The sequence below is a fragment of the Tarenaya hassleriana genome, unplaced genomic scaffold, assembly GCF_000463585.1.
Source record: "Tarenaya hassleriana unplaced genomic scaffold, ASM46358v1 Cleome4, whole genome shotgun sequence".
NCBI classification, from domain to species: domain Eukaryota; kingdom Viridiplantae; phylum Streptophyta; class Magnoliopsida; order Brassicales; family Cleomaceae; genus Tarenaya; species Tarenaya hassleriana.
Genome location: NW_010966881.1, coordinates 2,699,202 through 2,711,913, shown reverse-complemented (window position 1 = coordinate 2,711,913; position 12,712 = coordinate 2,699,202). Strand labels below are relative to the sequence as shown.

The 12,712-nt window shown below is 36.5% G+C and overlaps 4 protein-coding genes across 6 annotated transcripts in view; all 4 read right to left on the bottom strand.

The window, feature by feature from the left end:
* Positions 1-893, bottom strand: part of LOC104823609 (golgin subfamily A member 6-like protein 22) — a 3,280-nt gene extending 2,387 nt beyond the window's left edge. The window contains exons 1-3 of one of the 2 annotated variants that reach the window (XM_019203723.1): positions 766-893; positions 286-352; positions 1-151 (exon numbers count right to left, since the gene is read on the bottom strand). In XM_019203723.1, coding sequence (XP_019059268.1) covers positions 1-151; positions 286-304 — 170 coding nt within the window. In that variant the 5' untranslated portion in view covers positions 305-352; positions 766-893. The remainder of the gene's footprint in view (positions 152-285; positions 353-765) is intronic. The other variant, XM_010555253.1, reaches the window with a different exon arrangement.
* A 466-nt stretch (positions 894-1,359) lies between these two features.
* On the bottom strand, positions 1,360-4,980 carry LOC104823608 (CBL-interacting serine/threonine-protein kinase 23-like). 2 transcript variants are annotated; one of them, XM_010555251.2, is made up of 3 exons: positions 4,189-4,980; positions 1,939-3,955; positions 1,360-1,864 (listed from the first exon to the last, which is right to left on the bottom strand). In XM_010555251.2, exons 2-3 carry the CDS (start codon positions 3,875-3,877, stop codon positions 1,662-1,664), a joined length of 2,142 nt encoding a protein of 713 aa, XP_010553553.1. In that variant the 5' UTR covers positions 3,878-3,955; positions 4,189-4,980; the 3' UTR covers positions 1,360-1,661. The 2 variants fall into 2 exon arrangements, with proteins under 2 accessions (XP_010553553.1, XP_010553554.1); XM_010555252.2 differs by having other exon boundaries at positions 1,939-3,941.
* Positions 4,981-6,615: 1,635 nt separating this feature from the next.
* On the bottom strand, positions 6,616-6,897 carry LOC104824547. The gene has a single exon (XM_010556648.1). The coding sequence runs from the start codon at positions 6,895-6,897 to the stop codon at positions 6,616-6,618; it is 282 nt and encodes a 93-aa protein (XP_010554950.1).
* A 1,324-nt stretch (positions 6,898-8,221) lies between these two features.
* Positions 8,222-11,114, bottom strand: LOC104823607 (CMP-sialic acid transporter 1). The gene is made up of 8 exons (XM_010555250.1): positions 10,943-11,114; positions 10,191-10,274; positions 9,891-10,105; positions 9,694-9,772; positions 9,261-9,430; positions 8,946-9,132; positions 8,763-8,840; positions 8,222-8,668 (listed from the first exon to the last, which is right to left on the bottom strand). Exons 1-8 carry the CDS (start codon positions 10,991-10,993, stop codon positions 8,525-8,527), a joined length of 1,008 nt encoding a protein of 335 aa, XP_010553552.1. The 5' UTR covers positions 10,994-11,114; the 3' UTR covers positions 8,222-8,524.
* Positions 11,115-12,712: the final 1,598 nt, after the last annotated feature.

Genomic DNA, 12,712 nt, shown 5'->3' with positions numbered 1-12,712 from the left:
CGCTCTTGAAGATCATCAAATACGGAAAAGAGTGACTGCCATTGGTCGTGAAGATCCTCGACGAGCCCAAGAAGCTCTTCCTTTGCTTCCGTTGGGACATCGTTCTTGGTCTGGATGAACCTGAGAATCTTTGAAACCTTATGTTCTACCCCTGCAGGTTATAACAAGATAACCAGAAAACATTACATTAAACACAAAGTTTCAAAAAACACAACAGCAAAACTCTCATACCAATTATATATACATATATATATCTTGAATAGTAGTACTTGAAAAATTCTGTACCTGCCTTCGCCTTCTCCATTCGCAAAAGATTTTCTTTCTGAGCAAAACTCTAAGCTCACTCCACAATCTAAAAACACAGATCCAAAGGATCATAATAAAAATATAAATTACAAACTTTTTGGTGAATCGAGAATCATAAAAAAAGGGGGCCATTTATCCAAACGTAAAATTTGGAATCAAATAAAGAAATGGATCAAATGTTTTTTTTTGTCATTTAAGAATAAATATATGATATTATGATCAAATAAAGAGCCCGCCGTTTTCATAAGCATTGACCCCATCATGGATGGGAATGCGTTTCACTATACGCAAGATTTCGTTCACGGAAACAACAACTGGGTAGCTACGTTCCAAACAATTGATTTCATCAAAAACTTTCCAGAATTTTGCTGCATTTTCTCGGCAACCAATCAGGGGTTAAAGAAGAAGAAGAAAAACCTAAATCGCAGAATCGATTTGACAGAGAAAAGGTTAAATTACCGGCAGAATCTGGATGGCGAATATTCCTTCTCCGTTCGGACAATTGAAAGCAACAAGATCTACCTGAATTTCGAATTGACAAAAGAGGTTTTAGCGAAAATGAGACAAAACGAGAGGACCTCACCGGAATGAACATACGGAGATTTTTTTTTTTTTAAAAAAAGTCTCTTTTTATGGGCTTCCATTTGTCCGGGAATGCAAAATTTGTTGCTACATATTTTACCTAAATACCCTTAAACCCTGGCTATATTTACAAGGCTAACCACAAACGATAAATAAATATGTTTTCTCGCATCTCGTGGAATCAAAGGCGATATTTTGGGAAAGACGGGGCTAGGTAACCGGGTCGGGTTTCAGTCCAATACCTAAAGCGAGGATATAAGTGGTATATATTGGGCCGTTAGTGGGCTCATATAACGTCAACCCTAATATAAATCCTAAGGCCCTACCATAAATTGGGTTGATGAGTTATGATTTTTTAAAAGGGCGAAAAACTCGATTTTTATATAAAAACCAAATATAACTGAATTGAAACCAAAACCCAAAAATATGACATATTGTGTCTTTTATTAAAAAAAAAAAAAAAAAAAAAACTAGACGAAAACGATTATTACAGCATACAACAATAATACAAGAAACAAAAAGGGATAATGAATGTGTTCTTGATTAAGCCCAACCCAAAAAGAACAAAAAAAAAGCAATTTGCAGAACCTACAAAATGGACAAAACTTAGAGCCGAAGTCCAAGAAAAGTTTCTAAACAGACACAATTTACAGACAGAAGTGTATGCAAAGATCTCGCCAAATAAAAACCCTCTTCTCCTTTTGTTGTGGTTGTGTTCTTTTTTTTTTTTTTTTTTTGAAGTCTGAGACTAAGTTTCTGTTTCAAATGGAAGGTTATGTCAGGTCGAGGTCAGAAGCATGGCCATAAGGTTGTCTCCGTCTTCCATGGCTCAAAGGGCTCATTGGGCTCAATGCCAACCTATTATCTTTCCTTCCCCTGCAGCTGCTGCTTCTTCCGAATGGACTCAACGTTAATGCTTTTGGTGATGTTCTTCCTTTTATGGGCGAAATTCCACTGGATCTCAACTTTGATGCTCCTGAGTTCAGACAAAATCGATCAGACCAGCTTAAAACAAGTTTAAACATGTCGAAATTCTTGTCTGTAACTGACCTGTGCTCGGGCTTCTTCTGAATTTACCAATGTCACTGCTTTTCCTCAAGGCCGGGATCTTCTTGGCGGGAGCCTCCGAGTAAACGGATCTTGTATCGGAGTATTCAGATATTGTATCTAAACACAATGACTTTGTGTCTCTCAATGGCACTGGTGGATCTTCCACCATTGAAACGCTTTCAGAAGTTTCACTCGCTTCTGAATTGCCTTCTTTCGAACTTGGAAACGTCTTCTCTTTCTCGGCAACCCTGTACGCGAAGATCTGGAACGGGATCTGGGTCACGGGATTCGCATGCCCTTCTACCGGAAACATCCTTAAGAATCTTACTTCCAAGTCCCAGCAATCGACAAGTGGGCTTTGCATTTGTGGATGACCATGATCCGGGTTTACGACTAGAAACTTCTTGATGTAACGTAGGATTCGGCAGACGGAAGAGAACGTTGGACGCTGACTTGGTTCTGAGCTCCAACATCTTTTGATTAGATCCACGAGGTATTTCGGTGAAGGGAATGGAAAAAGAGGCCTCTCTCCCATCCGGATGTTCTTCGCCATTCTCTCACCTTGAAGGTGGCCATCCTCGAATGGAACTTTACCCGTTATGAGCTCGAAACATACCATCGCAAAGCTATACACATCAGCTTTATGCGTGAACTTTGACCTCGGGATACCATAAGGGTCTTGTTCAAGTTCGGTTAGAACCTCGGGTGCATACCAAATCACGGGATCTGGTGTGTTTGGTCTCGTCGAACACCGAGTAGACTGCATTTTGACGGAAGATAGACCAAACCCGGAAATCTTGGCATGAAAATAACCCTCAGAGTGACTCCTCTCTCTCAAAAGAATATTAGTCGGGTTCAGATCACCATGAAGGATATCTTTCGAATGGAGATACTCCATACCCCTAGCGACTTGCAGCATGATATCAATCACGACGGGAATGGAGAACAGATATCTCCTTCGAGGCCCGCTATGTTCCTTCATGTAACTTAGCAAATCCTTGTGCATTAACTCCATAACCAGAAAACATTCTTTCCTCTCTTCATCGTAGAACCCGCTGAGGTACTGGAGTATATTCGGGTGGGAAAGGGATAACAGAGAGGAAATTTCCAAACTTAATGGCTCGAGATCCCCGAAAAAATGCCTCACTGCAAAACTATCACCCAGCCATTGAATCTCCTTGTACTGCCCACCCGCTCCTAACCGCCGCCTCACTTGGTAATCCTTAGATCCAACCAGTACCCAACTAGGGAAGACCTTTCCGTTAAATGGCTCGAACCCGGTTATTTTCTTCACAAGCAAATCAGCTAGACGCTTCTCGTTCCTGCTTAGATCGTCACTATCCGACTTTCTCTTCTCTTGCAATGCCTCCACAAGATTCCACCGATCTTCTCTCCACGAATGCTCAAACCGGCTGCAAATCTCCTTCGGCACAAGATACTGCTTACCGAATCTCCATTGGAAAAGCTTAGGGTCATTCCACTCTTTGTCATATTTTCTCGACAACACAACTCTCCTCCTCTGCATCTCGGAAGGGTCGAGACCAGAGATCTCCCCGGATGTCTCGATGGCTTCTATCACTGCCGGGAAATAACAGAGCAAGTTGTGTATGTGTAACTCGACACAGTCTTTGTTCTGGTGAAGGTTCATGACTTTGGCCCACCAACAAGCTTTCCTGTCCATACAGTACCGAACGTATAACTCTCCTTCTCTGAAAACCCTATGGAGCTCCTTCAATGGTTGTTCAAGGGCTCTCCATTTGGTGTGATTCTCTTCCAGCTTCAGGTTCTGTCTGATCTCTTCTGCAACTGTGTTGAAAGCGTAACTGAAGATCTCTAACAGCAGACAGCACTGTCTTTGGTTGATCAAGATCTCGTCTTGTAATACCATAAGCGAATTCAGACTTCCTAGTACCTCCCCGATCTGTCTGAACTGCTCCATTTATAGTAATATTCCCAAGATCTCTCAGAGCCAAAAGAATCTGGTAGGGTCAAGATTATGACAGCTGAAAAAATGAATCTGGGTCAAGAAAATATACAAAATATGAATCAGATAATCAAATTACACGCGGGGAGATAATCTTATGCAACAATGCAGGAGAAGTTTCGAAACTTTCAATCAGATTCGCGATTCCTAATCAATCAACACTATAATCTGGACGAAACCCCACTTCATGGATTTTAACAAACAGATATCAGGGCGGAAAAAGATGAGATTACAGAGAAGATAACTAAGAGCGGAATCAAACAAACCTGAAAAGAGGGATTCTTGTTCTTCAAGGATCGAGGAATTTCCTCCGCGCATTCGAACCCATATCTAAACATCAACCGAATCAATCCAAACGTGAACAATCTCCAATCTCACCATCGTCAAAATTATCTCAAACCCGGAGTTTCAAAACCAGATTCGGGTAATGGGGGAAAATCCATCTGCCCAAAACCTTTGCATCACCAGAAAGAATGGATTTTTTTTTCTTTTTTGCTTTTTGATGGAAAGATGAATCGAACTTCAAATCACCGTACTTGCAAAAGAGACAGAAAGCAACCCAAAAAAAACAGGAACCCAGAAATCTATTTCCCTGTTCTTTTGGGCTGTTCAAAGCCCTAGAAAGTTTTCCCAGAAATTTTCTACAGAGGATATTCGCTTCCCCTCTTCCTACCTGTAACGGTTGCAGAGAATACCAGAATTTCCAGGAATATTTTGAAACTTTTTCGTCAGGTTCTTTTTTGGGTTTGGGTTTAGCTGTCGAAACCACGTCCGCTTTCTCAGGGAGTCCTATACAAAGTTTTCCCGCGAGTTTCGTCATAATTAATTAAATTAGTTTAATTTATCGAATAATTAATTAAGATTTGTTTATAACTAATTAATCTTCTCGTCTCGTCTCGCGAGAAACGTCCAGGTCTTTAACAAATGACTTTGACTTAAACGGCGCCGTTTATAAGGTTCCTTGGATTTCCCCTTCGGAAAAAAAAAGAAAGTTTATTTTGTTTTTTTTTTGTAATGTAAAGTTTGTTTTGTTTTTCTTCCAATTTTTTTTTTTAACTAAGATTGATTCAACTATAATTACATGTTCTTCTCACTTTACTAGGTGCAAGCGTTTGATCGTGGAATCTGAATTTTGAATTCCATAAACTTAAAAAATACAACAATGTTTAATAATTGAAAGGGAAAATTAAAGTATGTTTATTAATCTAGAGTAATTATATTTAATTACTCGCATATACAATAAACGAATAATAATAGTCTGACTCAAACTAAAATAATAAATATTGTCGGCTACATTACATGTATTTGCATGTTTTTTTGCAGGCGTAACAGTTATTTGTTTGATTTAGATAAGGAAAAAACAAATTTATATACCAAAAAAATGTTATGTCAATTTCTTTCATGCACTTACCTATGCGCGCGATATATACGTGCATGGAAGGGAGTTGAATGTTGATGCATTCAAGTTAAGCGTATAACCACACGATCGGTGGATTATTAAATTAATCATTTAATCAGTATTTGGGTTTTATTTATTAAATCAAATGTAAAAAAAAATTAAACCATCTAAATAACCGTTTGGAAAGAGGATACGTTATCATTAATTACATTTATTATGCACTCCATAATATATAATTATATGCGACGAATTTTGTTTGTTTAAATTTGTTCCATTGTTTTTCGTTGTATGTATGTATGTATGTATGTATGTATTCGGTTTTCTTGAAATCTCATGTTCTGGGTCACAATAGTTCCACACGTTATAGATATTGGGCCTAAATGGGCATTTATGTTTTCAGCCTTATTGTCCTCGGTTCCAAATCTTCATCATTTATAGGACAATTTTGATATAATAAAATATTACAACACAAAAAATATTTGTTATCTTTATGTTAGAGTTTATACTTTGGTTTTATTAGATGTTATATCGTAAGCATACATGCGCGTGTTATATGAATATGTGGCGACATTAAGGGATTTTCACTAGATTTTATGGAAAGAGATTTTAAAAATGGAGCATGACAAGGAAGAGTCAAACGCCGTGTGGAGGAGGTAAGATGATTGAGTACGTACTACGTAGTGTAAGAAAATAGCAATGCACGCTTCATAAATTTCGAAACCTACCGAGCGAGCAAGCAATTGGACATATCCATCCATCAATATATGTATCACAAACCCACCCATCATCCTGCATATATAGTAATAAAAAAAATACATGAATTTCATAAAAAAAATCAAATTACATATTCATATATTTTTTGGCACATTTAATAAAATTCATGTATTTTTTTTTTATGGGATTTTCCATATATATATATATATATATATAGAGAGAGAGAGAGAGAGAGTTCATGTTTTATTTGTTATGGTCTACCCATGTTAGAATTTAATTAGAATTGTTTGTTTCTCTCCCTAAATTTATGAAAACATTATCCATTTCCACTAATCCGTAGAATTTATGTGAGAAAAAAAAACATCCACATAGCCCACGGTCAAAGCCGCCCTGGGAAATTTTGTTCGTTTCACATTAGGGTTAAAGTTAATCAGAACTAGCATACATCGATCTTGTAACCATATGCATACACACACACACGTACATATATATATATATATGTATATGAAATGATGATACATATATAGATCATTGCATACCGTAAACAGAAACATGCATGAAACATGCGATATATATGGATCTAGGAATCGATCTGTTGGGGCCAGAGAAAAGCTCCGGTGGCGAACTTTCTCTTCTCTTCAACATCGCCGTTTACTTGCAAGCCGTACTCTCCAAGGATCAGATCCAATTCCCATTCGGACATCCTCTCGTAGTCACTCTTCTTGTACCTCGGATAATGAAGTGGCATCCTAAAACTGCTCCATCCCATCGTCTTTTTCCCCATCTGATCCCCATGATCATGGTCATGATCATTGCGAAATGCGTTGGATGAGTTTGAGTGACGACTGGGCTTGATTCCCATCTTAATATTAGGCTCCTTATCTCTATATATGTATATTGATCCTGATTTCTTAGAATCTTGTGATGAGGAGGATTTGGAGTGAGGTCTCTACGAGTTGGAGAGGTGTTTATATAGGACAGAACATAAGTGAATGCAGATCAAATCCACCGCCTTAAGACTGTGGGCTGTTGACGTTGATGGGTTGTGTTTTATTTTTACTTTTGTCGTTTTTTGGCCTTAATTCTTGATTGATTCTTCAAAACTGAAAACTGAGGCTGCTATATACATATATATATATATATACACATATATATATATATATGGCATTAAATTCAAGAAGAAAATGTCATGTGGATTGTGCTTCTCCTCGTTCTGTAGACGTGCAATCAAGGCATCAACTTGCGATACTTACGCATGCATGTATATATACGGTGGGACTAGTACGGCCGAACTTACCTTGTGACGTGTTACTGAGTTTTTTTAAAGGATAATTAATGTTTAATTATGGGAGCATATTCTAGATCTTTCTCACCCGACAAGAAGTGTCCCATTTATTGGAATATATCATCCAAATGTTTCTAGTTCTATATATATATATATATATGTTACAACTAGGTATATAATCTCTAATATGAAATACCATATTTTTTTTCCTTCAAATTTGATAAACATATACATTTTCTTGAAACCATAACTATAAAATCCCATAAGAATAAAGTAGTAACCCAACAGATCGTGGGGGAGTGGTCAAGTTTGGAGTAGGAGGTAACTCCACTTTGAGATTGAGTGTTCGATTTCTGGCTGGTGGGGAGGGAGTAATTTCTGGGTTTATATGATCTATATACAAAGGCTGCTCTCGGGCCCAGGGTAGCAGTTAGGGGTCTTCCGTTATCAAAAAAAAAAAAAAGAATGAAGTAGTAGACAAAATCATGCATTAATCGGCAAATTCCTTTTAATAAATTATCAAATATCTCGAAGGTAGATGGAAAAAGAGACGTGACGATTATTTGATAAACCTTAATTTTAATTTTAATTTTTTTTTTGTAACGGACATGCCAACAATGAGTTGTTTTACCTTTTAAACTGAAATATGATTGCTTAGTTAAAACGTAGATTAGATTCTCTTAATCTAAGAGACATGAGTTTACTCGTGAAATCGTGAAAAAGGTGGATGGAGACAAAAGAAGTATCTGTTTTGCTTTACAAAATCATGGATTTCTGTAATTTGTAGCGCACAGAATAAAAGAAATCCAAAAAAATAAATCAGAAATCATCCTTTCTCGGCTCACTATATCTACATTTTATAGTTAAAATAATAGCAATATCTATAGTAGAAGGAAGCCCCAAATCAAACCAAAAATCCCATTGCTTAACCAAACCGGTTAGTTCAATCCATAACCAAATTTTGTATCGAATGCTTCACAATCAATCAGCTAAAGAAAAAAGCTTAGGAACAATTTTGACTGCTATCACTCGATGTACATCTACAAAGAATGTATCCTTACACAAAAATTATCAGATCATTTCTATTTTTCTCTGAAAGAGAAATGGTGGGTTTCTTTCATTCCGATTCTTCTCCTATGGACAAAATGCTTGGTGAGAGCCACGAGTGTGTAGCAGAACTGAGCTTTGATATGTCGAAAACCGATCAAGAATCCGTCTTTTGTTCAACGACAACTTGTTTTAGGGTTTCTGGACGAGGTTCCGCTGTCGCGGGCAGGTCCAAGAGCATGTGGGGAGGAGCAAAGTACATATGGAGTGACATCATGCATATGATAATACCCAGGAAAAGCTGTAAGCCGATTTAGGCGAGATGAACAGAAATGGTTAGATTTTGAGAGGATAGAGGTATGTGTGTACAAGATTGACGGGAAGATAAACATTACCTGTAGCGTGGGTTTGAATTCGAAAAGATATATAGATGCGATCATTGTCAATAGCATTGCCATTGATGTGGAATAAACCTAGAAGAAACGAAAAATGAAATGCATGTGTCAAGAACAAGATTAGATTAGCGTTCTTATGATCGATAGTTTCTGGGGAGTTGATTATGGAGAAAAAGAATTTACCTTTACGATATTGTCTGCATACTTCATCAACCAAGATACGAGTAAACCAGTGGAACCGAGATTTAGAACCACCAGCCAAGTAGTGATGCTATATCCATTAAAGAGACGTTGCCACCAAGGACCCTTTTCAAACCCGAGTCTGAAATCATCCCCAAGAAGGCGAGCGACATTGAAGATTGATCCAAAGCTGGTAAACAGAGAAGGGTATGGTAATTGAAAATGCAAAAATGCAGACAGAAAAAACTCGCTGAGTAGAAATTTTTTTAAAAAAATTGACAACAATACTCGGGTTTAATGCGAAGAAGAGATGCTTACGTATATAACTGCACATTTTGCCAATACAAGCTGTCATTATTTCTCTTCATCAAAAACTCTGTATATATACCGGCTAGTGCTGACAATCCAGCTGAGAGGAAGCCCAACAAATACCCTTGTATTGGTGCTGTGAATAGGGAATCACATGAAGCTTCTCCACAACCCTTAACCTAAAACAACCGAGACATTAAAATAAAACTTTCGTTCTTCTATCAAGAAAGTAATAAGAAAGTAAGATATCACTAACTTTCTTTCAATACCAATTTAAATTCCACTTATGAACATGAAATCCAATGTTCTAAGCAGTAAACGTGAAACAAAAATTATCATGAGAAGCTTAAGGCCGTAAATTTCAATGTCAAAAACCGGGAACACAATTGATAAAGGCAGAATCATACAAGTCCGTTTAGTCTATGCTATTGTTAGAACATACCTGACTTGTAGTTGTCCCAACAGCTAAAAGAACAATTGCCATCCACTGCAGAGTAGACAATTTCCTCTTCAAGAATAACCTAAAATAACCACCAATTAGGAAATTTGCAAATCAAACAAGGTATACACACTGTGGAGATAAGGAATCAGATTACTGAAGACAAGATGACAAAGAAAACAAGAAACCAGATCGATGACCTAAATAGTATGCCGGTGGTCACAATCTTCAGATTGCCCATTATCTGATAAGTGGACGTATCCACATAGGTTAGAGTAGCAAACTGGACATTGTTGTGGACGAGATATATGACGGAGGGAATAACAAATAAGCGCACACTTTTCCATTCTGCAGTTATCCTCGTAGAGGGAGATGTCCGGATCTCTCTCCAGAGCAGTACACTTGAAACGAGCAGCTGCAGATGAAGTAAAGAAAAGCGAATGCCTTAGCAGAAATCGAGAAAAACAGCTCGAGCTATGGCGAAAACAAGTGATATTTACCTTAAAAACTTCAGCAAGAAACGGAACGGTTGCATAATCATACTTATAAGCTCCATTGCTTTGAGAAAGGGTGGTTAAAATTCCCTGCCAGATGGTGAAGCACAGTCAGTGAGTGAACAGAAATCAACCTCCCTGGACTTCATCTCTATTTATCATTCATCAAATTTCCATCTCAAACACAAACCCAGAACACGAGCAATAGAGATTCTTCAATCTAAACACTAAAATCTAGAAACACCCACTAGATTCCAACATTCCACCTCACAAAAGGTGATAAAAAAAAATAATGTACTCCATTTCCTAAGCAAAATCATAAGCATCAATAGCAACTTATATAACATTTCTTATACAGAGCATGAACACAACAAAAAGAAAAAGAAGCCACCATAAAAGGAAATGGATCATGAATCCAGATAACCCATTTTAAAACTCGAATTTGACGCGAGTAATTCCATGGAACATCAGATTGTGCAAAAATGAACATATTTTTCATCAGTTCGCTCCTCTAGAACATGAAAACAGTAAATGAGCTACACAACGAGACTTGATAAGCGAAATACCGACACCATTAACTCTACTCAGATCCAACAATGGCACAGAAACACAGAGGAAAATAACTGATTCATTTAAAAGGGAAATCGAAATCGAAACCGGAGAGCGTAAGAAAAAACGAAATCAACCAGATCCAACGATCAGCGACAGGTAATGCAAAAGCTAAATCGGATTAGGAAGATTAGGGTTGGAGTCGAAACCTGAGAGCTGGTGAGAATGGTGAGAAGTGCCGCAACAAAGTACCACTTCATCGTTTCCGTGTATTCGATTTCCACCTTCACTTCACACAAGCTCTCATCGTAGCTCTTCTCAATGCGTCCTTCTTTCTCCTCACAATTTTTTCACTGGTTTCATTTTCTCGCCGAGCAAACTAAAAAAAAAAATAATTAAAAAAAAAAAGAAGATTAGAAATTGAAGTTGTATGGGCCTTTTTAGACTATATAGGCCCAACAAGCAAAGGCCCACGTTTTTTCTCGGCGGGCGAATCTCAAATCAGAGAATGAAAAGGTGTCCTATCGATGAACATCAAACCCAAAATAGGGTGCCCATTGGAATCTAAAATATATATAATCAGTATAATTCTCTAAAATCTAACATCTAAAGGATGGAATACAAACCCAATAAAATACAAATTAGTTAAAAAATCATAATTTTATTTAGAAAATGAGTATTTTTATTGATTAACACCGAATTTAAATCCGATTTGAATTTAATATAAAAATCAAATTATTACGGTTTTTTTAATCTGAAATAACTAAATCCGAATATAATTGAATAAAATCCGAAATAAAATTCGAAATAAAAATAAACCATAAATATATCCAATAATATCTATATATAATCATTAAAATACAAAATTTAAAAGTCATCGTTTATATAGAATAAATCTTATAGATTTAACTATTATATTATGAGTAGAAAAGGAAAATATATTGATGGTGAACTAAATAATTATTTTAAAAGATTATATACATAACAGTATAATCATAATACGTCTAAATCTTAAAATTTAATGAGTAAAAATTTTGATATTCCAGTATCGTTATTTGATATTGTATCTCACTCTTTCAGATTTACGAAATCTCGAGCATCCGTAGATCATTAAAATTAAATAAACGAAATTCAGTGTTTTTTCTTCTCACTCCTTTGTTTCCATGCATGCACGTGTTCGTAAATTGTCGGCACGTGCTTTGCTGTTCCACATCTGCCGACTTGGATTTCACTAATGTTCCACATACGTTCTTCTACTCTTATCCACAACCGACGGCCACGATCAATCCCCACTCGCTGACCAGATAAGCAGAACAAAGAACAAAAACGCTGAGCTGGATTTTTGTGGGACCCACTGTCCATTGGTCCAGCATGGCAAGTTGTGATCGATTACAGCCGTTGATGAGATACGAGATGGACGGTTAAGATTTGATTTGATTCGACAGTTGGGGGGGTCGTTTGGGGGAATATGAACAAAGAGAAAAAAAAAGTGTTTATGGCTCTCTAGAGACCCATTCCACCACACAAAATATTTGCCTCTTCGAGAAAAAAACAAGAGTTCATTTGGCACTTGTCTGCACAATGTTGCAATGGACATATATATATATATATATATTATTATATATATATATATATATATATTATTGATTTTGATATTATTTAGGGTTTATAAAAATATAAATATTAAATGATCTTGTGGTGTGGTGAGTATGAACAATAATAAAGAAAAATGACGAAAAAAATCATTTGTTCATATATGGATACAAATCATATACTTTTTTTTATTATCAAAAGTACCTTATATTTATATTTATTCGCCAAAATATACTTAGATTGGATATAAATATTTCAAATTCTGATTATGCAATCATTATTTCTTTTTAATCACTCGTGTTATTATAGTTTGAAGACAAATTATCTTTTAATTGAAAAATTTATCCTCCTATAGAAGTAAATAAATATATATATATATATATATA